The sequence below is a fragment of the Columba livia genome, chromosome 3, assembly GCF_036013475.1.
Source record: "Columba livia isolate bColLiv1 breed racing homer chromosome 3, bColLiv1.pat.W.v2, whole genome shotgun sequence".
In the NCBI taxonomy this organism is placed as follows: Eukaryota; Metazoa; Chordata; class Aves; order Columbiformes; family Columbidae; genus Columba; species Columba livia.
In genome coordinates, this window is record NC_088604.1 from 96,505,474 (window position 1) to 96,531,574 (window position 26,101).

Here is a 26,101-nt window from a genome sequence, read left to right on the forward strand (position 1 = left end):
TATCTTGGTTCAGACTACACAGACAAACGTGATGGGCAAGCCTTCCTAACGCAGCCTGAGATATCAAGGAACATGCTGGAACAGAGAGAGTCCTCACTACCACATCTCAATTTCAGCTGCCAGTGCATCATGGGTCACTGTTGCCAGCAACCTGCCAGACATCACCATCTTCCAAAGAGGACTTCTTCCACGTGTGGTGGTGTCATACTACTTAAGAGCACATTACGCAAAGTTGCGTAACTTTGAAACAATAAAACATGAAAACGTAGGAAAAAAAATAACTAACTTGAAGTTCTAGACAGAGGCTTCTGTTCTCATCGAATTTCCCTCTTCCCCAGTTATTGCAGAAAGTAATTCATCAAGTGTTCGAAAAATCTGTTTCTCTGATACCCTCTACAGTCTCAGACCATATACACATAGCAGCGATAAGGGCTCTGGACCCACAAGTCCTTCTCTGTTTGCAAATCACAGGTCCAGTGGGCTGCCTTCCCTCACTGACTCACTGACCAGCTGTGTCAGGAAGTTGTTTTCCACATATTCCAGGAACTCCCTAGACTGTTGTCCTCTCTGCTGTGCTGTATTTCCAGCAGATACCTGGTAAATTGAAGTCCCCAACGAGAACAAGGTCTAGTGATCGTGAGACATCCAAGCTGCTTAAAGAATATTTCATCTGCCTCTTCATCCTAGTTAGGTGGTCTGTAACAGACTCTCATCATGTTATCTGCCTTGTTGGCCTTCCCCTTGATTCTTACCTATAAACACTCAGCCCTATCGCCACCATCATTAAGCTCTAGACAATCAAATCACTCTGTTAACAGATGGGGCTACCCCACCTCCTCTCCTTCCTCGCCTATCTCTCCCGAAGAGTTGATAGCCATCCCATGCAGCACTCCAGTTGTGGGAGTCATCCCACCATGCTCCTGTGATGGCAAATATGTCACAGTTTTCCTGCTGCACAATGGCTTCCGACTCTTCCTGTTTGTTTGCCCATGCTGCATGTAGATATGCTTCAGCTGGGCTACTGATCCCACCACCTTCAAAGATGCTGACTTTGAAAATAATAAAAAAACTCTAATGCCATCCATAATCCTGCAACCACTTCTTCAGCATAAGGGCACAGCAGCTTGGCATTTTTAACACAGGCAGATGTACCTAAATGTAAAACTTAGGTGAAAAATGAAGTAGAGAAGTAAGCGACTTTTTCAAATACTTGTTTTGAATAACAACAGGCCTCAAAACACATAATTAAATTCTGAAAATGGAGTTGTACACAAAGCAATTTAGTTTAGGGAAACCTGAGTTAGCTCAGGTACTGAGGACAGTCTAAATATAGCAGTCTGGGCTCAGCACAGTTAACTATTCAGCATCTTCAAGCCTGCTGAGAAGCAATCTTCACAGAATTGTGTGGAAGATGCAATGCTTTTCCACTGAGAAGTTCTAAGACAGACAATACTTCTATACTGCTATTTTCTCTCCTCTGAAATAAACCATCCCTGTGGTGCAGTTGCCCTTGCAGTTTGCACTGTCGTATCTGGATGCAAATCTGTCCCACCAAGATCTGAATCAAGGCCCTTGTGTCTACATCTGAACAAAATGCTTATGGCTAAATGAGTAAGCTAAAACAATTGAAAGAAAACAAACAATTATTCTTATAACGTTCCTTTAAGATTGCAATTAGATCAAATTAAACCAGCAGGAATTTCTCAACACAAAGCAAATGGAGCATTTAATATCCTGCTGAAACAAAACATGGCACACCAAGTTCTCCTGCAATACCACACTAAAACCACGGTCTCCAATCTTGTCAATGTTATAGCTTTGCAAATAAAAATAAAATATCTGTATTTCAGGGACATCCAATTTTCACTTCCTCAATTCACATGTGATCTTAAAAGTAAATCTATGTGCATCCTTTGCACACTTCCTCCCACAGAAAAAGAGAAAGAGAAGGAAAAACAAAAAGAAAAAAGAAAAAGAAAAAAGAAAAAAGAAAAAAGAAAAAAGAAAAAAGAAAAAAGAAAAAAGAAAAAAGAAAAAAGAAAAAAGAAAAAAGAAAAAAGAAAAAAGAAAAAAGAAAAAAGAAAAAAGAAAAAAGAAAAAAGAAAAAAAAAGAGTGATATATCCCACTTTCTCCCTGATGGTGAAGGCAGCAGCCAGGTCTAGGCAATAAATTCCCATTCTCTGACATTCTCTTACTGCATATGTTCGTACTTACGCAATATCTATATTCTGTTATTTACCTTCAGCTTTGATAGCAGCAAAAGGAATAGCAACAGCAAACTGTCCTTGTGGAGGGCAATGATTTTCCTTCCTCATAATAAATTACTGCCTTGATTTCCCTTCCTATCTTATTCACTTTACCTGTCCTTTGTGAAGTCAGGAGTGGAACTCAATGATTCTCGTGGGTCCCGTCCAACTCAGTATGTTCTATGATTCTATGAGTAATACTCTTTGCTAAACTCTTTGGTGATTAAAAAGTTTATTATTTTGAAAGGTTTTAGCTCAAATGAGGATAGCAAGAACACAATAAAGGCAGAACAGCTGGGATGCAACACCTGGGATTAACTGCTTTACTCTTGAGACAAAATGTTTTGTGTGGGAGTTCTTTCTTTTTAACGAAACCTTCTAGTAACTGTGATTTTTCTCATCCATTGCTCAGCTCTGAAGGCCCCAATAGTTTCCAAGGCTTTGTATTTTAAATGCTTAAGTGCTCCCAGTCTCTAACCAAATCTGCAAGAGTAACCTCCAGTCTTACCATCCATACACACAAGGCCCCCTTGCAGGCATCATCGAGACCACTTCAGCAACTCTGAACAATTCACATAAGTGAAGGTCTGCTGCTCAGTCAGGCCCTTTGGGAGTCATCAATTGCCAAATTTGCAGCAGTCTGAAAATTTAAGGACAAGACACTGCCTTCCTCACTGCTATCTAGAAAAAAAAGCCTGTCATCCTAATTTCAAGGGTCTGCTCCTTCCACTATCTGGCCTTTTACTGGAATGTTTCCCTAAATTTCGAAGACTACCACAATTTCAAGCAGAAAGGGTTGGAACCAGCCTGGGTCAAATATTCACTTGCTTCTTTCAGATTTCCTCGAGAAGAGGGATTTTCTGTTCAATCTTGAAATACAATTATGTCAGTCATATCTAACTTACAATTTATTATTTTCAAGTAAGATAATAAATGGTTTTCTTGGTCATTCAGATATTTGCACATACACATTAACACAATATAAATCCTTTTGTAAGAAGGCCTCATACTCAGTCCTTCAATGTATTTCCAGAAAATACTTACGAAAAGTTACATTTGCTTCTATGCCATTTTTTTCTATAATTTTCATTAAATTTTCTATGCACACATGCAATTGAAGCCATAACACAAGAACTAGCATTTCCTCTAGCTATGGTGGGCGACGTGAAAAAGGTCCAGACTAAAAGGCTGAACAACCAGGGAAGTACCATGCTAGCCCCAGCAACAGCATATAATCTCTTCAGCTGGGTTTCTAACATCAGCTTCTTGACTACTGTAGTTCTGAACAATCAACATTCCCATTTTGCACTAAGGCAACATGTACCTTCATAGTGCAAAATAAATAAATAAATAAATAAATAAATAAATGCATTAAAACACAGTTTAAGTCATCCAGCTTCCCTAAATTAAGAAACAACAACCAGCTATGCAGGCTCATTTCACGCTTCTACTATAATTCCTTTTCTCCCACATATTTCAAAGAAAGCTGAAGCCAGACCTCATGGTCCCTGCCTGGAGCACATTCAATTCAGAAGGAATCTTTTAAGAAGATATTCTTTAAATTAAAATGTAGCAAATCTCTCCTGAGCATGAGTAAATTTAACTGTTCAGAGAACCGCAATAAGGGCAGGTTTTCAGATGGCCAGTGGCTCAGTCTGAAAGGTCTGCTCCAAAGCAGAGAAACTAGAGCTGCCAAATGAAGTGCACATAAAAGGTTGATTGTTTTTAACAGTGACAAAACAACCCATTTTCCCTAACCACATTTGGATAAATGGGCAAGTTTTTAAGCAAGAGTAGTTCAAAGAGATACGTCAGTCTCGGATAAAGCAGCATCAGCCCAAATAGGAAGGCTTAGAAAAGTTAAAAGCAAAGCCAAGTTGAAAACAGTCTGTTAATGGAAGTCCTGCATGACCTGTGCTTCACTCAGTTCTTTTCAGGGCAGGAACTGTGATTTGTCTCTATCTTCCACAAAGTGCTTCAGCACTTCACCCTACCCAAGAACAATGGTGTCAATGGAAAAACAGTAAACTGCTGAAAATCCAAAGATTGTGTTGCATGAACATCACTAATTTCTTTATTTCTATAGAAATTTTGGGTAGAATTCAGAAATACGTCTTTCATGCCAACAAATCAAACTTCATGCAATATACATCAGTTTATTTTAATTTTTATTGTAAACACTGCAAACTTTTTAAAAAATGTATTTATTCATTTTTGTGTTTGTCTCTAATTCAAATAAATGGGGAAGGCAATCTTAGGGGACACAAAAAAAATGTACATTTTTTTCATTGCTGGCCTGTGCGCAATTTCTTCCAATTCAGTACTCTTATTAATCCAAGTCAATCAAAGTTAGTGCTTTGTTATAAGAACATAAGCCTGAACTAAGAGTATGCCTTGGGTCTGTCTCTTGAGTATCACACAGAGCTGATCTAGAAGGATATTATGCAAGTGTGCACAATACACTCCAAACTCTTGGGCTACACAATACACTTTTATATGCCAGTCTGCAAGGCTAAATTATTTCAGAACTTGAAAATGTTTCATGTGAATTGAATCCTTTAAGGATTAAGTGTAGTTTGCCTTTGGTTTATGTAATGCTGTACAGCAGTCACACAGACAAAGTTAGGGATGCAATTTATTTCTCTATTCTCAGGAAGATACAGGATACATAGCAAATTGCAAAGGCTGCTTTAGTAAGTGACAGCTAAAGCTCAGCAAATAATTCCTCCTGAATAATTTATGCACTTTTTTTTTAAATTTTTATTTCAAGAATGCCTGAGAGAAGATTACAGTCTCTCAGCCATATCTATTAACTGAAATTACCCTACAGAATTCCTCACATTGTTTGCTGTTACAGGGCGGATGTTCACAGTTATGCCTAGTTGTGATTGGTAAACAAAACTTATGGCATAGGCTGTTCTGGCTGAATGACGAGTGACAATCACGTTTCTTGTACAATGTAGACTTTTTTTTTCTTTGTAGTGCCTTGTTTTATCTGAGTTACTTTTATCAAGAACTTGACAAGTTTACCTAAACATGAAATTAAAAAATAAAAATAAGAATCACTCCTATTCTACAGATAAGAAAACAGAGTACGAAGAAGTTAGGGCGTAAATCCTGACCCATCTCCTAGAGCATCCTTTGGTAATGTGGTGGTTACATTATGCAATGCTGAAGGACAAGTAAGTCCAACTGACTAAGAATAGTGAAAAACTTAGATAACCACACCAAGTGTAACAAACTCTTCAACAGAAGGCTTCACAGCCTGGGGGAGGAAGGTACATGCATGTGTGGAAGGAAATGGACTCCTTAGTCCAGAAACTGAAACATAAAAATTGAAACACATTTATCCAAAATGAAATCTCACAGAATAACAAACAGATCCCGCTTCATTTTATTTTCCTCTCTGATTCCAATATTCACAAAGAAAATGACGGAGCTCATCAACTTTACTGCGAGCCAGAGAACTGACTCCAAATTCCAAGAAAATAAAAGTGTAGAGGGAAGAGGATCAAGTTACTGTCCCAGGAGAACAGCAATAATAAAATATTTCTATACCATTTATCTGTAGCTATCACTCTGCAGCTGAGATTTGGGGTTCAGGTTTCCTTAATGTTAATTTCTCAAGGAGTCTAGGCTGAGTGTTTTCTAAAGTGAGTATTATGATAAAACACAGGAGTTATTGGTAAAGATGGGTAGAAAAAATTTTATCTTTAAACAACATTTAAAAAAATCCTATTTAAATGCTTTTTACCTATACTGATTAAATAGAGCAGCGAGATGTTTTGAGGATTTCTTCTTGTGATGGACACAGAAGGAGGCATTATGGGATAAAAGGTGAAACAAACTGAGAAGCTTTAGTTTGTTCTACATTTGCCACATTAATTCCTGAGAGTTCAACATGGCTAAAGGTACTAAGTTTCTGATGTGCATACTAGAAAAGTGGAAGTGGCTAGTATCATATAGCACTGAGCAGCACAGGTGATTCCAGAACAAAAGAGAATCAGTTATCCCCCTGCTTTTCACCTTCTTAGTTTCTTGCGTGGTATGAATTATTATGAACTTGATTGCCCAGGACACTAAATTTACCCTATACTATATACACAACCCCATTCAGAAGTAGAGAAAAACTGAACTCAGCATATTTATTAACCCCCCTCATTATCCAGTAAACATTCCTCTTAGGAGAGTTAGGTGTATGTGTTCAGAAACAGTAAGATTACCAAGCTGTTTTCTTCTCTTTTTCCAGGCTACTATGAGTGACAGATACTAGATTAAGCCACCATGAGTATTTACCTTATCACAAAAGGGTCTGACAGAGTCAAGTGATAAGTATCACCTCCTCAATGCTGCAGCCACCCCATGATTCATCTATGCCTCTTGGATTATCACATTCTTTTCCCCTAGATTTGCCTCAGAATGTTGTTCACACCACTATCAGCTTCTTTTTAATGCCTCCAACCTAAAGCTGTCCTTCCAAGTCAACACAAATCAACTCTGAATTTTTATATTACTTTGACTTTAAAAGAGATAAATATTATTTCAACGTGAGTTCTTAAATAAAGCTAGTTGACAAATTTTCAGAAAAAGTGGATTATTATCAGGAGAGAAGCAGGGAAGCCGGGCACTTTGAAAATGAGTTTTCTGAAGTCTTCAATGGGATTCCTAATGAAAAGAGATGTGGCAAGACAGAGAGAACCCCAAGAATGACCACAAACCCAATGCTCAAGTACAGCATCCATTGACCAGAAGAAATAGGGTTGAAGCAATCTGGAGATGATTGCCCTTCCTATTTACCTGTGTGGAACAGGAAGGACAAGTCAATGACCCTACGCAATGTTCCTGTATCACATTAAGCAAGTTGTGATTTGTTGTTTGGTTGTTTTTTTTGTTTTGTTTTGTTTTCTCTGATTTTTTCCAGACAATAAATATTTAAAACCATACAGCTGACAAGTACATTAAAATATACCACACCAGACTGTGGCATACCTAGCTTGGCTGAAGCTTTTTAAAGACTAACTTAAGTGCTTGAGTAGGAGAGACTATAAAAACACTCTCTGCATCTGTATTTGTGCACAATACAAATTATCAGTTGTGAAACTCACCCAATATAGCAACAACTTCATCATCCTGGATTACTTCCAAAGACCCCGAAACCACAAAGCAAAGGCTGTCGACGCTCTCTCCGGCGTGGTAGATCAGGTCTCCGGGGGCACAGTGCACTGTCTGAAACTCCATGGCAAGCGCTCGCAGGCACCCGTCGCTCGCCAGCCTGAAGGCTGGGTGCTCCTTGAAAACTTTGCGGTTCAGATGCACGCAGATATCTGCTCTCATGTCCTTAGGGCATATCTGTAAAACCTGAGGAAGAAATTAGCCTTAGACTAATTGGACTAAGTCAATCGATTCCTGTGCATCGCTTATACATGCCATGCGATTATCCCTAGTTCACTACTCAGGGTTTAAGAACTGCTTTCTTCCATCATATAAAATTCTTCACCTTGATTCCTACATTTATTTTTGTATTATTTATACACATGAGCCACAATACCTGAGAGAAAATAATGATTTCATCTCAGCAACACGGTCTGCTGGAAATTGAATTACCAGGATAAGGCCTCAGGTTTTTAAAGACAACAAAATTAAGAGCGCAGCAGTACAGAAACTGGTGGAGAAAAGCTTCCTGAAGGATTGTTTCTAGTGGGTAGGTAACTCTTTTCATAGGCAGATTCCATTAAAAGCCTGCACAAATTACATGTTCCAAGTGAGAGAAATATTGTATAAAGGGGAAGTGTAATTCATATCCCTTTAGCAAAAAAAAAAAAAAAAAAAAAAAAAAGAAAGGTTACTATCTCATAATATTGAGATTTGCAGGTATTCAAATCCACCCCTCAATGGCAGTAAGAAGGGACCTTAAGGTATGATACTAAGTTGGGCAACTTTTGATCTCCAAATGCAATGTTCCTCAGAGAAATTCATGATATATGCTCCTAAGGATACACAAACTGACTCCTAGCACAGCAGGTACCAGTCAGAGCCATTCCTGAAGGTTTTTAATATACTACAGACAGACGAGTGGAAAGAATACAGAATTACTACTGCATGTACAGATTAGAAGTTCCTGGCAAAAACAGTGGGAATACATAACATGAACAGGGGTTTGGGATGACAAAATCCTTGGAGGATAGTCTGTGATGAAGTATATCTCAGGACGTGTTATTTAAGAAAACCATGGAGTAGTATAAATCTGCCTCATTTTTTCTCAGTAATAACTATTCCATCCAATTAAAGAGCACACTTTGTGAGCTTCAGAGTTACTCCCACACATTTTCCTGGATGGAAAGAGGTGCCTGCTCCAATGCAAACACTCCTGGAAAGCACACAGGTAACACAGGAACTGCTACGGCTTCACCTCCACCTCGCAGTGGGGCTCTGCACAAGATGTGAGCAGAGATACAAGCTCATAACCCTGTGCACAGCACTGGTTCAAGATATTATGCTTGCTACTCAAAGGCAAATGACTCCACCACCACTATCTTCATCTTTGGCCCACCACAACGCAGACCTGCTATCATGGATATTGCTTCCGAAACACATATATTTCTCTCGTGCTTAAGTGCTGGGCACTCATGGACGATCTCTCTCTGTCTGACAGTGAGTGTCAGCCAAACCTGTCAGTTCTCCGTTTTCCATGCTCACAAGAATGGATTGGGGCAGCAAGACCAGCATTTAATGTGGAACACAGGCACCAGCCACAGCTGTCATTGCAATTCTCTCATTTACTCTGGCAACAAAAACATACTATATTTGCAGATGCTTGCCAAAGTTTGGCACTGGCATTACACACACAGTTACCTGAATATCATGCACAAAAAGGGTTGCTTTACTATAATAGAAATAGGAATAAGAAAACCTGAATATACAAGAGAATATTTTAAATGAGGCTCTTATCCAAAACCACCTTAGTTTCCCAGTCTAAGTAGTTAACTCATCTTCCATTCTCCATTTAGAGAAGTTATCTCCAGATTTCACAAAAATAAAGAGAGATTCAAGATACTTGAGAGCTATAGACAAACAGCAGAAGACTTTCATTTGTATGGGAGGTAAGAAACATATTTTCATGGATTAATTTTAGAATTTTTCAGCAGCTCTTGGTTATTTTTTTTTATACTGGCATTTTCTAGATTTACAGAATTTGATTTTAGCTGATTATTCACTCCTTGGCATGCCTGCAGTTAACACTGAACTGACAAATTTGTGGCCTACAAAATAATGAAAAGCTTGATTCTGTGTTAAGTTCATCTTTAAATATCTGCCTCATCTGTAGAACTCTGCATTGCATTACACAGCAACACAACTACCACTGTTCTGTCACAGGAGCAATACATGTTTTATTCATTGCATGACATCCTAGAAGTTATGCACAGGCATCACACCAACAGAGCTCACACCTGAGAGTTTATGGATTGGCACAGCCATTAGTCAGTCTTATATCTGCTAGCTTTTGCTATGCAGATGAAAGTTGATTTCTTGGTTTTACAGTCATCACTACTGGCAGTTCAGTTATGAACACACCAGTTATTGAAATCAACACCATATTATGCTCTTTGATGTCCTGATGAGACTTTTTTTTCCTGTTTATTAAGATCATTCTCAAAGGCTACAGTGAGTTGTGCTTGGTTTGGTTATCCTGCTGTCTCCAAAGACATTCTTAAAGCATTTCTCTCCTTATCAGAGGAAGCCAAGAATGAACTTTGAAGATAAGCTAAAACAAACATGTTTTACATAGCATTTTTTTCTTGTTGCTTTGTTAAAATTATGACAGCAGCTTGCACTGGGGGGTAGATGAAAGCACCAGCATTCGTTACATTACTTGTCCTCAGATCTTGTCTCTCTACCTTCCCCAAAGGTACCTTCCTCAAATCCATAACCACGCACAAAGACATTTGGGCAGAGCAGAGCAGTTTCTAATCAGCACTGTCCAGTACTAAAATAGCATTTCTTTCTGAAAACTAGTATGACGGACAGTGCTTCCTGGAATCATGGTCTGGGATCTAAATGGTAGATATGCTGAAGACCATTTAGGAAAGCAAACAGTACCCTGTGTACCCATTGGTCTCCAGACAGCCCAGCGCAAGACTACATCTGTTCTACTCCGCCATAACGATGCTTTAACAGCTAGACAGAAATGAGATTGTTTGCTCTTTAACTGCATCATCTACAGTTTAGAATACTAAATTGAGCTGCCAACCAGAAGGCTGGTGACTGGAGCATTGGTATGATTTCCTGAAAGAACCACCCCACAAATCATGTCTTCTTAAGACAAGCAGAAGAATAATGGTATCTATCTCCATAAAAGCTGGCAACTAATATGAGAGCGGCAAGTAGTTGCTTTTGTACATTTGTTCTGGTGAAGTGCCATATATTTTTTTAAGAAACACAATGGGAATTTACTTGTAAATTCAATGACTTAGGGTGATAACCTTTGCCTCACATAAGGCATACTTCAAACAATACATTATTAGTACAGTAATTTCTTCCAGCTTTCATTAATATGTTTAGCCAAAACACAGAGCATTAAGTTCAAATCCTATGATGAAAAAACAGATTTTACTTTGTATTCAGGCCCATGGAGCTGCAAAAAAAATTGTAAAAAAATGTCATTTGAATAAATTCTGTGGTTGTGTTAGAATTTGGAACTTTTTATTTAGTTATTTTCTTTGTTTATGAAAAAACAAGCTCTTTCCTTCATCATTTTTATACTATTTCATGGCATATCACCAGCAACATATACATACTTTTACTGCTAACAAATGCTAGTATGACAGAATAGATGAAATACTGTATTTGAAAGTTTAAAATTAAGGGAAGCTACTACTTGGAACTATTTAGAGAATATTTGTCTTCTTTACTAAGAAAGTACCTCCTGTTTATTTAATGAACTACTTTCGGGATATGACTTGTTTCCTTGCAGTTTAATTTACTCACCTTTTCAGTATCTATTCCTCTGGACATTGACCAGGTGGAAACGATGTAATCCATCACACGTTCACTCAGTCCTTTAGGGACCTGGTAGAGCTTTAGAAAGTCCCGGACACTGTTCAGCATTTCATGATATCTGTTTGTATTAGCATACATTTGCTGAAATATAGTTGTCACATTACCAAAAATGGTCGCATACAGAAGGGCTGTAAAAAAGAAGAAAAACAGTAGATATAATAAACAGTAAGTTGTGATGATCAGTCTGTGTTCCACTGCACTTTAAGGCTGGAAATGCCAGGCCCATGTAAATTCATGCAATATCGGTGCTTTGTTAGGAAGGCCTGATGAGCACAAGCATTTTGTAGGTCACCTTCTCCACTACAAATTGAAGATCACCACTTACTTTTGTGATGGCGAGTCCTGCAACAGAGAGTTTCTGAAACACAACTATTTGTCTTTTGTCCATCAAACAATCCAGTAGTATCCAAATACTTACAAAACCATGATAGAAGACACAAGAATTTAAAGACAAATAGCTTGATAGCAAATACTTTAAAATTTCATCTCTGTTTCATAGCACCTGTGTTGAAATGCCATCAGTGACAGATTTCCAAGCTTTAAGTGCATTACCACAGTAGTAAGCTGAGTCATCATTACCCATCTCAGTGTGACAACAACAATGCATCAAAGCAGAAGATGGAATATGTAATAAACAGCTACCATGGGTCAGTGATTTATAGATGTAAGTTTAATAATACATAAAAACTCACACTGTGTTTTGTATTCTTCAGGCAGAAGAACAGCGAGGCCTGAGGCAAGAGCTGGAGCCCTCGAACACAGACCAAATGCTGCACAGCCCTTCTGACTTCATTCAGCATAGTTATGAAGCCAGCTGGTTCATCAAGATGGGTTGAAGAATAAACATGAGACAGAAAATAGGCAATATTTCCAGGTGTAGAGAGAAGCAGATGAAAACACACACGACTCGAGAAGATTCATCTGCCAAAGCCCAAGACAGAACAGCAGGCTGGTGGGAATCTCAATGGTCACGTTTTGATGGATTGCAGAGGCTGGGACTGAGACTCTTCAGCCAACACAGCCCTGAATGAACAGGAAGGACAGGAAGCCTTGAGAGGAGCTTTCCTGTGTTGGGAATCAGGTCCGTGATAAGTGAGAGGCTGACTGTAGATGGAGAGGAACAGTCACAGATGAGCTGATAACTGCCAGTAAGTGCTCTGGCTTGCTCAGGAAGTTCTTCCCCTTTATCATATTCTGTCCCTCAAAACAGGAACCAAATTGTCGGCATCTCTTCCAATCAAGATAAAAACAACTGAGAAGTCATTTGTAAAAAGTAAGGTAATATTTTGCCTTATCTAAATACACCTTTTTGCTGTTTACTTCCTCCCTTACCCCCTTAAAACAAGGGAAAAAAAAAAAAAGAAAAAAAAAACACACACAACAACAACAACAACAAAAACCCAACCAAACCAAACCAAACAAAACACAACTAACACTTTCCTCACCCCACTCAATCCTTTGAGAATGCAGCTATTTATTCAGGTCAATGTTATAGACAGACATCCTTAAAGCAACTAAGATGCATTAGGGTTTTATGACCAACAGAAAAACCTGCTGGTTCATTATCTTGGGATGTATAGCACTGTGCCAGCAAAGGTAAAATGGAGTCCCCACTCTGTCCCATTACTGTCCAGCTATAAGAAACCTAAAGAAACACCAGAAGTTTGGCTCTTCATTTTGATTATGAGGAGAGCAGTCCTAGAGCAATTTCCATTGAAAACTGCAGATACTATACTCCAGTATGACAATTATCTTGGCAAGAAAAATAATTCCTGCCTAGATTAATTTTTTACTTTTAAAAAAATCCCTAAATTTGCAATCCTTAATTTATCATTAGCTAACCACTTTATTACTATTAAAGACACATTAAAGCAAAGGATTTTTGCAGCCTAATATTGGGTAGATACATTAGCATATTAAACATTGACCTCTTCTGCATAGAAATAGCTAGCTGTGTGCCTTGCCTTCTTTTCAAAGTAATAATGAAGTGAAACCACTGCAGTACCCTGCAGGCCCAGAAAGATTTCAGAAACACACACTCTACTAAAGGAAGAAAGTTAGGCAATTTATGACAGAGCAATATTGCCAAATCCTTTTTACAAGACTGATTGAACACCAACATTTAGACCAGTGCCTTGCAACAGTAACAGCGCAGGTCATATGCCAAAATCCAAAGGTCCCTGGAACCCTTGGCCAGACTTTGTAGTATTGACCTACAGATTCCATAGAAACTATCAGCTTAACAGTCCTATGTGCAGAGAATGACAGGAATTAAGGAAAAGTATTTTAAAGGGTGTAGGAGGGTGGGAGGGAGAAATGTCCTTGTGCTGGATGGATTTGACTCAAGCAAGGCCCCAAGTGCACCACGCAGAAAGGTCACAAATTAATCTGACCCCAAGAGCTTCTTTGGATACATCAGCTGGATGGTGGCTGTGTGGGGGTTTTTGAGGAACTGTAGCAACCATGCCTACACATCAACCAAGTAGAAAATTTCTTCTGCAGAACAAGCAGTAGCCTAACACTGCGCACAAAGCTGCAGCACATCAAGCAAGACAGCAAACACCTTCTCTCCATGAATGTCAAGATCCCTCAGAAAAGACAGAGCCCCCACCCAACACAAATATTCTTTTCTGACAATAAAGAAAAACGCATTGTCCCCAACAATGTGGCTACCCATTTACAATGCAGTCTGTGCCACCCTGTTTAAACCAGTGTTTAAATAATGTCAAAGATAAAAGCACAGTAATTTCAACAGCCAATTACCCGCACAAGTGAATCATGAAGGTCAGACACAGGTTGGAAAGGTCACCAAATCATCTGCTACTTTTTATGATGTAACGAATAAGAATAGAGAAATAAATACAAGTCACTCTAGGTCTCAGCTAGCACAGTAAAAGATTTGGGATCTGATTTTAGAATTATAAGAGGAAAAACTTCTATCTGTAAGAATGAGAGGTTTGCAATTACCCCAATTACAGATGTAAGTGCTGCATGTGGTTCCTGGGATGAATCATCAGATTGATGATGATTTGTTCAAAATGCACTCATCCAAAGCCCTTGCATACAAAATGTGTGCATAAGAACTACAGAGCAACAAGTGAGACCAGCGTCAACTAGTGCACAACCTCTTACATCCTACCCCCAAAACCTGCAGTGCTTTCTAAACTGAACTACCTTCATTTTCACTCTCTGGATAACTCACCCCAAAAGTCTGTCTGTCTACTTATCAGTTTCATGTAACAAAAACAAACAAGCAAGCAACAACAAAAATAAATAAGTAAACAACACCCCCCCAACAACAACAAAACTAACAAAATAAATTTTAAAAACCCACAACAAAACAAACAAACCCAACCAAAACACAGCAACAAAAACTTTTACATACCTAAGGCATAGCCCGTGCTAACCTAAATACTGTTCAAAGAGTGAGCACCTTGATTTACAAATAGTAGATGATTTAAATATATAACTGCACTTCTGTTTTACTAAAAAGTGCCTAGTTTACAACAAATTATTGAATTCATACATGGCTGAGCGAAAGCACAGCCTTGAAAACCTGTTGCACTGTATCACTTCTCACTGAAAACAAATATAACTATAAATTAACCACAAACATTCCATGCCTTAAAGGCATTTTTCAGATAACACATTGTGAGGTCACGCATTAACATTGATCAGATAAAATGAAAAGCAGAAATTAATAACTGTATGGATTATAGCATAATTATATTAGAAAAACACATTGCTTTCAAATGTGCAATTAAAACAATGTAATTGCCTCAAATTAGGGGTCTTGATTAGTGGTAGTTATGCCTACTTACGAATAAAGAGCATGCAGTTAAAAGAAAAATGCTGAGCTGTTAATTAGTCTGCAAGCAATACCAAACTGAACAGGTATCTATCAACTAATTGTTTACAGGACTAATTTTGATGTAATTGTTACTTCTAGTCTTGCAACTTGAAACAAAAGTATCTGAAATAAGATTTACTTATCAAGTATCTATATAAACTTCTAGAACAGTACAGAATTTAAATAGGTTGCTCCATTTTCTGTCGAGACACATGCAGAGCTACTAATTTGTTGCTTCATAGGAAGCTTTGTATATTATAAAGTTTCCATTTTGTAATATTTTATCTACCTTTTTAAAATTAATATAACATATAGAGGTATCATTTCATTTAGCTAGTAATAAATAAATGTAAACAACGTAGCCATAATCTAATAGGTCAAATAATATTATGCATTTCATGAATTATCACAATATATTTACATAACATTTTCACATGGTATAGAACAAATTACAATTGCTACTATCTTTTTAGCATGTACATCAGTTCCTGAATTTCACAGCTTGGGGGAAAAAGCCGTGTTTTGAAGTGAAAGTGAATTCGCAGAGGAGCTCTCCCACACGCTGTTCCAGTGACTATTAGATCCTGCTCTTCCCACAGCTCTCTCATCGTCTGGACTGAACTGATATACTGCTCCACCTCCCTCCTCTTTCACACTTCACCAGCTTGCAGTTCGCCCCTCCGCTTACATACCTCCCAAGCAAAAACAAGGTGATAGCCACAGCAAAGATCAAAAAACTGGCACGCTACTAACAATTGAGCAAGTCTAAAAATCAATTCAATGGCAAAGAGCAAAGCAGAAAGCCTGAATAGACCATGAGGGACAAGAGCATCAAGCTATGTGGCAGAACAATTGACTTCTAGGATGAAAGACCACAGGTAAATTAAACTCTTAGTCAAATCCTACTGCTAATCTTCTCATGCTCACCATCACATTTGCTGAAACCACCCTGCTGATGACAGATGGATCATAGAAGGGACACACTGGTCTCCAGCTACAATGGAATTGCCTCCCCTGCAGAAGGATAGGCCACCAGTGAGGACACAGTTGATAAGGACCAAACAACAGAGCATCATTGATGTGATTTTTTTCTCCTCTTCCCATCAGCAGAAAAACAAGAACTGCAATGGAATGAAAGTCAGAGACATAAACAAAGGAGCAGCTGCTCTAACAAGCTGCTTAAGCAACCACCAAGGACTAGAGTAGTAGAAACATCTGTGCACCTTAAAATAGGCTGTCTGCAGCATGTAAGGGCAGAAAGGGAAGAGTTAAGAACAGCTATGGAACAAACTCCACAAACAGCTCCCACTGCTTCTCTCCCCACACCCTTTTCTGACTCTGCAAAATAAAAGCAGACTGCCGCTACAGCAGCACAGACCCAGGTGCAAATACCCTCCTGTTGTCTCAGGGACTGGAAACCACTTATATTTTGCCAGTTTAAGGCTCAATATGGAAGAAGTGAGTAAAGTGTTGGTAAAACACCAAACCTTCCAAACATGCTGAACTCCAACATCCCTAAAGATGCTTCAAAACTGTTGTTTTTTTTATTTTGATTTGATCTGGTAGCACCCACACAGCTGACTGTAGCTCAATGTATACACTAGCAGGTTTTACAATGATGAAAATTATTAAAATGGCAAAATCTGATTAAAACTTTTGAAATTCCAAACAATCACAGGTGCTTTGGCTCACAAGAATTTCACAAGCCTGGGCACTGTGGGCAGCACAAATCTCTAACAGGGTTTGCTTTTGCCTTCAGTGAGTTTGCACTGAGATAAACAGCATGGGAAAACACACAGACCAAAACTGATCAGAGGAGCAATCAGAGCCAAAGTGAATAAAAGCCAGTAAAACAAACTTCAGCATCAGCTCTGCAAGAAAGCTCTCCAACACAAACAGCTCTCTCTAAACTCACAGTGAAGGGCCAGCACCAGTTTGCACTCTATGAAAGGCTGCATCTTGGATCCAAGAGCCTGCTTATGAAAAGAGAGTATGTAGGGCACCCAGACAATCCATACAAAGGAAGGGTGGCTATTACCACCAGGGCCAGCGCTCTTACCTCTGTACAGTAGCACCTGACTAAATTAACTCAGTCCCACTAATTAACACTGCAAAGTCTAGGTTTTGGCAAATGAAGAAGTGTCCAAACAAGTAAAATGGCAAGCATCCTGATTCACAAAACTCATAATTTGTTTCGACAGCTACAGTTTAGTATAATATATTTACACTGAAAGGTGCTAACAGTCATCCATAGCGGGATTTAAGAACAGCCACAGACTCCATGGCAGCCAATATGCTTGCAGAAAAGCAGAATACTAAAGCAACCAGATGCACAACGGGTCAGAACAAGACTGTGAGGACTTGGATGTGTTCTTGGTTGCAAAAATAAGGAATAAGAGTCTGGTCGTACATTATATTTGCTGCAAAGGGAAGCTAACAGAAGACAACACAAGCATGACACTGAAAGGAATTAAGAACATCTTGGATACAGAGAGACTTCAGGATGGTAGACTTTGAAATTCCTAACCATGAGCTTCTCTCACCTCCAGGAAAACAGGGCTGCATGTTCTTATTCTACGAACAAACAACACTAGCAGACCAACAAGTTCACCTGACTTTTCTCACTTAAATTCTCTGAAGGCACCAATATTTCTGCAAGACCCTGTACTTTCATCGACTACTTAGTCCCAATGGAGTATCATCATTTTACATCCAAAGGTGCATCATAAACCAGATATGAAGATTATGTTCTGCCTCAACTTACCAGGAAATTCTTAAACCTGCCAGATAGCCATGACTTACTGCAAACACAGTAATGACCAGCAATTAATTGAAATGAGGGCCTTAGCCCTTGATACCAAGAAGACTTTCAAATAACCATTACAGTTGAATCAATGAGTCCACACAAAGCTCATTGCAGAATCAGATTTAATTTCAGTCAAAATACAACAATATGGTGTAGCAAGTGCAACAGGCAGCAAGATCTGCAAAAGGAAATGTAAGCATGATTATTCAAAGGTAAGACTAGAGAAAAAGGAAAGTAATTCCACAGAAATGGCACTTTCCAGTTATCTCTCCGTGTTTTATTCCCCCCTCACAAGATAGGTTCATCTCTGACGAAGGTAAGACAGAACGGCCAGGAAATGTACTGATTCTCACAACTAGTTAAAGCAACTCCAACTCCTGCAAAGAACAAGATATTTATCAAACACCTTCATGAGTGTCATAAAGGGTTTTAAATGTTCAGTAGGATCTTTATGATGCTCTGTGTTTTAAGCGTATCTACCTCACTGAATGCTAAGTCTTGCTCTAGACTAAGACAACTTGATTATCAAGAGGAAACTGACAGTACAAACAGATTGCAGCTGCAAAACACACCTGTATTCCACACATACGAGGCCAGACTCACCAGTGGGACACCTTTCTCAACAAGGGATGACTTCAGCTCAATGTACACAGTAGCAGGTTTTACCATGATGAAAATTATTAAAATGGCAAAATCTGATTTAATCATCTGCAATTTTCCAGAAAGGCCACTATTTAACTGTTTTGCAAAATTTTATGGACCATAAAATTTAAATTGTCTAGAAAATTGGAATGGATTTCTATTTCATTTCCCAGTACTACTGAACAGATCACTACTTAAATGATGACTGAACCATTTAAGGGCATCATTTTTCCTCTATAATTTATACAGGATAATGCATGGACATTTTCAATTACTTGGTTAAAATTAAATCTCCAGATACTGCTTCTAAGTTTTACTGAAGGCTTTTGCTTTGAAAGATGGTTTTATCTGCCCTCAACTTATCTGAAATGGTTACACCCAATTAGAAGCAAACTCTCTTTTAAAAAAAAATAAAAAAATCTATTACTGAAATACACGTTAAAAAAAAAAAAAAAAGATTAAAGAAAGGATTGAATAAAAAGGAAAAGTTGTTCTCTTTTCATGGGAAACTGCTTACATACTCTGTTTACTCTATTTATTCTATGATTTGTATGATGTTTGTACTGCTGCATCAGGCCTATTCCTGTTGGTAATTCCTGAGCCTGATTTTGCAACAACCTCCCAGCGGCCTTTGAGAGTTCAGAACTGGGTCTCAATTTTGCACACCAAAGCCATCATCTAGCACTTACTCGTACTGAATTCCAGGTCGTACTTGCCCCATCATTGATGCAACACAAGAGTTTGATGGCTAAAGGCACTTGCTGACAACAGTCAGTCACTTGCCCAAGCAGAATTCTCCACTGTGATTCCTTTGGGTCATTGCTCCAGACCTCATTTAATTAAGGTATCTTACATTTGAGCGAGATATTTAGACTAATCCTTTGTTCCCAATGATAAATGGATTTGGGTAGATTCCACCAGAGTGCCCATATGGGAAGTTAGTAGCTGGCTGCATTTCTTGTGGCGTATGTTCAGATCTGAATCCACCAGTACGACTACAAGGAGGAAGGACTTAAGGCCTCCCCTGAGGGTGCAGGGACCTCACTTCTCATTAGGCTTAAAACCTCAACCCAGATATGCACTTAAACATAGGCTTTAAACTCTGCTCCACAGATGTGAGCATGTATGCCTGTGATTAAAGTTAAGGACACAGGAGAAATACTGAGATAAAGCAGCTCTCTTTGATGACTAACTTTTATCCACTGACTTGCAGAAGTTTTGCTGTCTATGTAGCAAGTACATCACAGTCTTTTTTTAGGCTTTGTCTTCTCTGAGAACAAAAGAAAAGTTAAAAATTTAATGCCTATAAATTATCCCAATATAAAAGCAGAGTAGGATGAAGGTGCTATAGTTTCATTGTGAAGAGAACCAGAGATGGGTGGTAGAGCACTGGCCTCACCCAGCCAGGTGAAAAAAAACTTGCACAATCCTGGTCCCACAGACTCCAGAGAGAGTAACTTACCTGGATTAACTGCATTATCCTCAAACAAAACAAAATAGTTAAACAAAACCCTCAAAACAAAAGAAAGTGTGTGACTGAAATGAAGCCTGAGTCTTCTGGAGCCTACCTGGCTTACACTCACTAGCAACCTTCAAGCTGCGTTTGCTCCAAGCAGTCACACTGCAGAACAATCAGTGATCTGTACAGTGGCTGCACGGAGAGGCTGTGTTAATCACCAAGGAGCTGTAAAGCCCGTTCAGTTGACAGGCCAGCCAGCTAGAGGTAAGAGCACACCTGCACCTGACAGGATGAGTGGACACCTGAGTTAAGGACAAACGCTCACATCAGATCAGCTTAGCTGTGAAATTACACCCCTACAGCTATTGCGCTTAACTGGACTGTGCTGTCCCTGCAGCTTTGCTTCCCTGCAGCTCAGACTCCGAAGCTTCTGATGCAGAACCTCGGTAAGCCATGCTCCCAGCATGGTGGTACTTCAATAACCACAGAAGGACTGCAAGATGCTCTTCTGCTGACACTGAGTGACCTGCCAGCTCCCTCTTGCACATACATATCCTTTACTTCTGGGTGCAACATGTTCAAACAACTTACGTGACTGTATTGCATACAGGGTTTTCAAACACTTGCCAAACAAGCCTAAAGACACGCTGGTCCAAAAGCTCCCCTCTTCTGGTGTCATTAAATAGTTACAAATATTTAATGGTGTTTATAACACAAATAAGAATACTGAAGTTTTTAGTTACACTGAGTAAGCCAATGAGGTCTGAGATAAAGACAACATTCACAGATGAAGAGTAATTTGAGGTGGTTAAAGAATAATTGTCACTGCAATGAGTCGGTCTGAGTCATGCTCCTCCTACACACTAATCACAGATGTGCTTGCAGACCAAAATCAATACATACATACACTATGTACAGGAATGTGAAATGGGAGAAGCTCATAGAAAGTTGCTTCTCTGGGGGGCCTGCTTTACTGACAAGTGAAATGACAGGTTAGTGAAGACACATATGGCTTATCAAAAATAACTGAAGCAACTGCTTGGGTTTTTAATGAGGAATCATGGATGACTGCATGTGAGAAGAAGATTTTTTCTCTGATGTGGTGAAGAGGGTTATAGCCTAACTTTCAGAAATGGGTAATCATGACTGTTCCTATGGCTTCAAACTTGAAGACCCTTGTCTTCCAGGTTGACTGCTGTTTTATTAGAACTCAACAGGACTAAAAGCAGCAGTAAAGGCAAGCATGCATACAGCTAGGAGTTCCACACCTAACTTTTAAAACAGATACATCATTATATTCAGGGGTAGTTGATAGTATATAAGAGATATTGCCCAATTCATTTTTAAAGTAACACATACTACGTAGAAATCATCTGACCTTTAAAAAATGTCAGGTAGCTGTGTTTTGTGCTTTGGTGAGTTTGTTAGTAAGGCAGCACAAAATGTGCATATATTTGCACATATACCAACTTACACAGTGAGAAGTAATGATGTAGTAATATACCACTGGGACCTTTTTAGACAACTATACTGCTTGTGCAGTGCCTGAACCAGTGAGACACACAGGAATGGAATTTGCAGATGCTAACAAGCTGAAGCTGGCCAAAAGAAAGTGCAGAGGACTCTCAAAAGTAATGAAATACTTCTGTTGATACTTTGCAGCTACAAACCTCATCCAGTGGGTAGGCACACAAAACTTTTCTCTGCTTAGGGAAGAATGATTTGGGGAAGACTGCAACTAAACTCTGCAACCAACGCACACCTGGGATAAACAGGCCTGTGTTTCAAATCTCAGTGGAGGAGTAGAGGCCTGAACTCAGCTCTCCCTTTTTCCCATAGAGTTCCTACACTTTTAGGTGACTGTGTATTTTGAGAGAAAGAAAAAGGAGAAGAGTTTTTACTGTTAGAGCTGTTCCAGTCTCCATAAATGCAGCAGGGATATGAACCAAACATTTCTATATCCTTGGAGCCTTTTAACGATGAAGTAATCAATTAGAATGGGAGAGGCAGATACCACTGGCCATAAACACAGGCCTCTCTGCTCTCACCTCTCCAAAGAGGTGCTCCAGAAAGCTTTACTTGGCCAGCCCCAGCATGTGGAGAACACCTACTATCCTAGCACTCCCAAAATATCTGAGGAAAAAGGTAATTTCTAAGATTGGTTTAAGTGATTTCATATGCGTGCATCAAAAACAGCCTTAGAAACCATTGGGATATAAGGTGGCTGTCGCAACTGGTAAAAACAACCAGAATCTCAGGTTAAGTTATCCCTAGCACATTATCAGGAGTCAAACCTCAGCTTAAACTGTTCAAACCCTGTGATACAGAACACATAATATGTGAACAACGGCTCCTCCTGAACTTAAATCCTGATCTTTGGATTCCGAAAGGAAGTCCTAACAGTTCAGATCCCTACTCTACTCTCTGCTGGCACAAGACTGGCTCTAGCCTAATCCTGCAGCAGTCCCAAGGCAGTCATTAAGGAAGCATTCCCTGGCACTTCTTGCAGATCGGGGATAACTTTCAGAACATCAGAGAACTTCCAGAAGAGGAGTTTTTGCAGTTAGCACAAGTCTTTCCCTCATTTAAGCACTGAAGAACTTGCCTTCTGTAATTCTCTGCCACATGCAGGATCACCTAAGTAGCATGTAACCAATCTTAAATTCTTCCTTCCCACTGATGGAGGCAACATCTTACAGCTCATACAGTAATTGGAGACTAACAGTAGGAGTTGGGCAAACAATTGTGGTAAATATATCCCATGTAATTTACAGGCACTGAAGTTATCAAATTATAAAGAAGTAAAAATGTAGGAACTCATTTTAGCACTTAAAAAAATGTGGTAATAACCTGCATGCTCATCTTTTAAAAGCTATGTGAAGTGAAGAATTGTTTGTAAGCTGCATGTGCTACCATGAATATTCACATACTGGTCTTGTGAACAAGGCAAGGCTAGAATGCTTTTCAACAGCATGAATTTTTGATATTATATAGCTACTGTTGGCTGACAGATATTAATGATTCTTGACAGAATACTTATCTTTGATCTGTTGCTGTAATCAATCAGCACATGAGCACCAGGCTATTAAAATATTTTTCTGTCAAGCTCACTTGACATGCTTTGAATGGTACACAGCCTCAGTGCTGGTTTTGGTTGGGTTTTTGTTAGGTTTTTGTTGTTGTTGATGATTGGGGTTTTGGTGGTGGTGAGGTTTTTTTGTTTGGTTGTTTTTTTGGGGAGGTGTTTTGGTTTTTTGCAGGTTTTTTGTTTGGCTGGTTTGGTTTTGTTTATGGGGTTTTTTTTGTTTGGCTGGTTGGTGGTTTTGTTTTTTTAAATAAGAGAGTCTACCTGCAAACCACACAGCAAGGTTTTCTGAATAAGTGTCTCTTAAAGCTGACCCTTAAATATCACTCCTGATGTTGAGTATTCAGGATCTGGTCACCATGACTTTGGCTCCCTCCAGCAAATGTCCCTCTGATGGATAACCATCTGTACTGCCTTACTCCATCTATCCCACACATACTCACATACTCTTCTTTAAACCATTTCCCCCTGTCAAATTCTTGTCATCTACCTGGCCCAAAATTATTCTTCCTGTTCCCTTTCAGAAGTTCTGCCCTCCTGTTTTGTCTCACCTCTTCCAATTTTACGTTCAATACTCTGTCTTCCTCCAGCCTTTCAGAAGCATGTCATGAGAGCAGTGATTTAGCAGTCTCTCTGCATCACAGAGCCTGCAAAATTTAAATCAACAGCCTAGCAGACCCATCAAAGAGGATGCCAGACCTTCTTGGCCTCAATAGAGAAGCCTAATGACTAGGAGGGAATCAAAGTTAAATTAGATGGTCAAGAGAACAGGGAGTCTTCACGGGCGGGAGGAGGGGAGGAAGCAGAGGGACAGAGATGCAAGCCTAAATAAGTAAAAGCAGGATGGAGGAGCAGAAAAGGAATGTAGGTGAAGTTAGGAACGTGGAACACAAAACACCAAACAAAAGCTGAACTAGTGAAAAATACAGAGAATCTAAACATCCACTTTTCTGGACAGGCTTGCCAATATCCTGGATAGCTATATGCTCAAAGTCAAAAAGACGCACTTCTGTAGCCCTGCAGAGGGAGGGAATAGGCACACAATGGTATGGTACATACAGAGCCTGGTAACCGACACGCTGTACTAGCAAGATGTACACAGTTAGAGAGGCCAGGCAGGCAGAGCAGACACACAGGGAGCAGTTTGCAAAAGGTCACATGGGACAATGTGTGACAGAGCTGGGAACACAGCCCAAACCTGCCAACGCAGGTCCTCTCCCCTGTGCACTGGCCCCCACTGGCTCCCGCGCTGTTTGTGGTATTTATCAGCACCAATGAGATAAGGAGCAGGGTTTAGGGTTTTTTTTCCACCTTTTTGTTTACCCTTTGTCAATCAGCTTATTCCCTTTGCAGGCCATAACACCTATTTTCTGTGTCCAGAACCTTCTGCAGCTCCTAGAGGCTAACAAGCACCGATTCTCTCTGAATATTTGGTAACCAGCTCCCAGGAGAAAACAGAAACACTGTCTCTGGGTGAATCTCCATTTCTCCAAGAAAAAGAAATCGTAACAAAAGCCTGCCTAATAAAGAAACCGAGTGAGGATGCTATTCACTAAGATCAATAAGTGAAATGCAGCAGTAGGAGGCTGAGCTGTGGCTAACAAGCATCCCTAAAAGTTGTGTTTGAAGAGTGTCAGCATTGTGACTGCAATGCAAGAAAATTTAGACTGTGCAAGTCAGATCAAAAACCACAGTGCCTGTAGTAACAAATAGTATGGTGAGACTGTTGTCTTTGCTAGAAGCTAATAAACATAAGAAAATGAACAATTTATTTATCTTAAATCAAATACTCTATATTTTTTATTAACTTCTCTCCATTTTTTTTTCCAATGCTGGAAGCTTAGGCAATAAGTCAGAAAGATGAAAAAATGAACACTTTAGAACAAGCTAAGGGGACTGGACAACAAATCCAGAGAAATTATCACAGAGGGCACTAAAGGGAACAAAAACGTTGGGCCTTAACAGTATCCTTCGTACAAAGCCTAAGTAAACAGGTTGTCACAATGACAATGTGAAAGGAAGGGATAAAGTCCTTTGTGCTACCCTGTATACTGGCAGAAAAGAACTTCAAGAGCACAACCACAAATCTCTTGAGAGCATTTTCACTTGCCCAAATTCTCCTCATCGCTGTGCCATGAGGGACAGCATCCATCCATCTAGAGATCACTGCTCCACAGTTGGAAGGAGAGGAGATACTGTTTGTTCTGAGCATGCTGCCAACATCTTGAACCTCCCTTTTTCCCCAGATGTGGTAATCTGTCTGTCTAAGAGCTGTTCCTATTTGACATTATTTTTCTATCACTGACAAGGCAGAGATGCAAAATCCCAAGCTTCTAAATGCTGCCCCATTCCATGCTTCACATTAGTGTGGTGTGAGAGGGGTACAGGAAAGAGGGAAATTGCTCAGTAAAGCGTTTATTATTGGAATGTTTCTGTGTTCCTAATCCAAGTACAGGAGGAAGAAAAGACATACGTGTATCACACACAAGGCAGAAGATTCTTAAAGGAAGTCTTTTTATATCTCACCTACACATCAAGAACATGCTTTTTCCTTCCAGATTGTGACCACTGTGACCTGAAAATCTTCAGTGGTTAATGTCCAGTCCTGACTCCCTCTGTTGGTACTTGCAAACAGTGTCCTCTTCCTCAGCCTTAGAAGATGAGTGATGTCCTTTAGAGTTTCCAACAGCAGTATAATAGTGGGAATGCGTTGTCATAGCAGTTTCATGAACATTTATAAATATTTTGTGAAGTGTTTGAAAAAATACTTCGGAATGTTTGAGTGTTCATTATCAGGGGTTTTTTCCTTCCTGTGTTATACTACTCTTGTACTGTCTGCTAGACTCATACTTCCAGTTAGACTAAAGTTAGAACAGAATTAAGTTGCAATGAATATAAAACCCTTACTTGCCTTAAAGCATGGTTTCATACTCCACACAAAAAGGACAACTGCTA

At 39.3% G+C, this 26,101-nt stretch overlaps 1 protein-coding gene across 2 annotated transcripts in view; it reads right to left on the reverse strand.

The window, feature by feature from the left end:
- The window catches only part of KCNH1 (potassium voltage-gated channel subfamily H member 1), a 187,399-nt gene that overhangs the window by 86,732 nt on the left and 74,566 nt on the right, over positions 1-26,101 (reverse strand). For both annotated transcript variants that reach the window (XR_010471603.1, XM_065058372.1), the window contains exons 8-9: positions 11,233-11,432; positions 7,353-7,605 (exon numbers count right to left, since the gene is read on the reverse strand). Coding sequence is in view for 1 of the 2 variants with exons in the window: in XM_065058372.1 (XP_064914444.1) it covers positions 7,353-7,605; positions 11,233-11,432 (453 nt within the window). In the remaining variant the exon portion in view is untranslated. The remainder of the gene's footprint in view (positions 1-7,352; positions 7,606-11,232; positions 11,433-26,101) is intronic.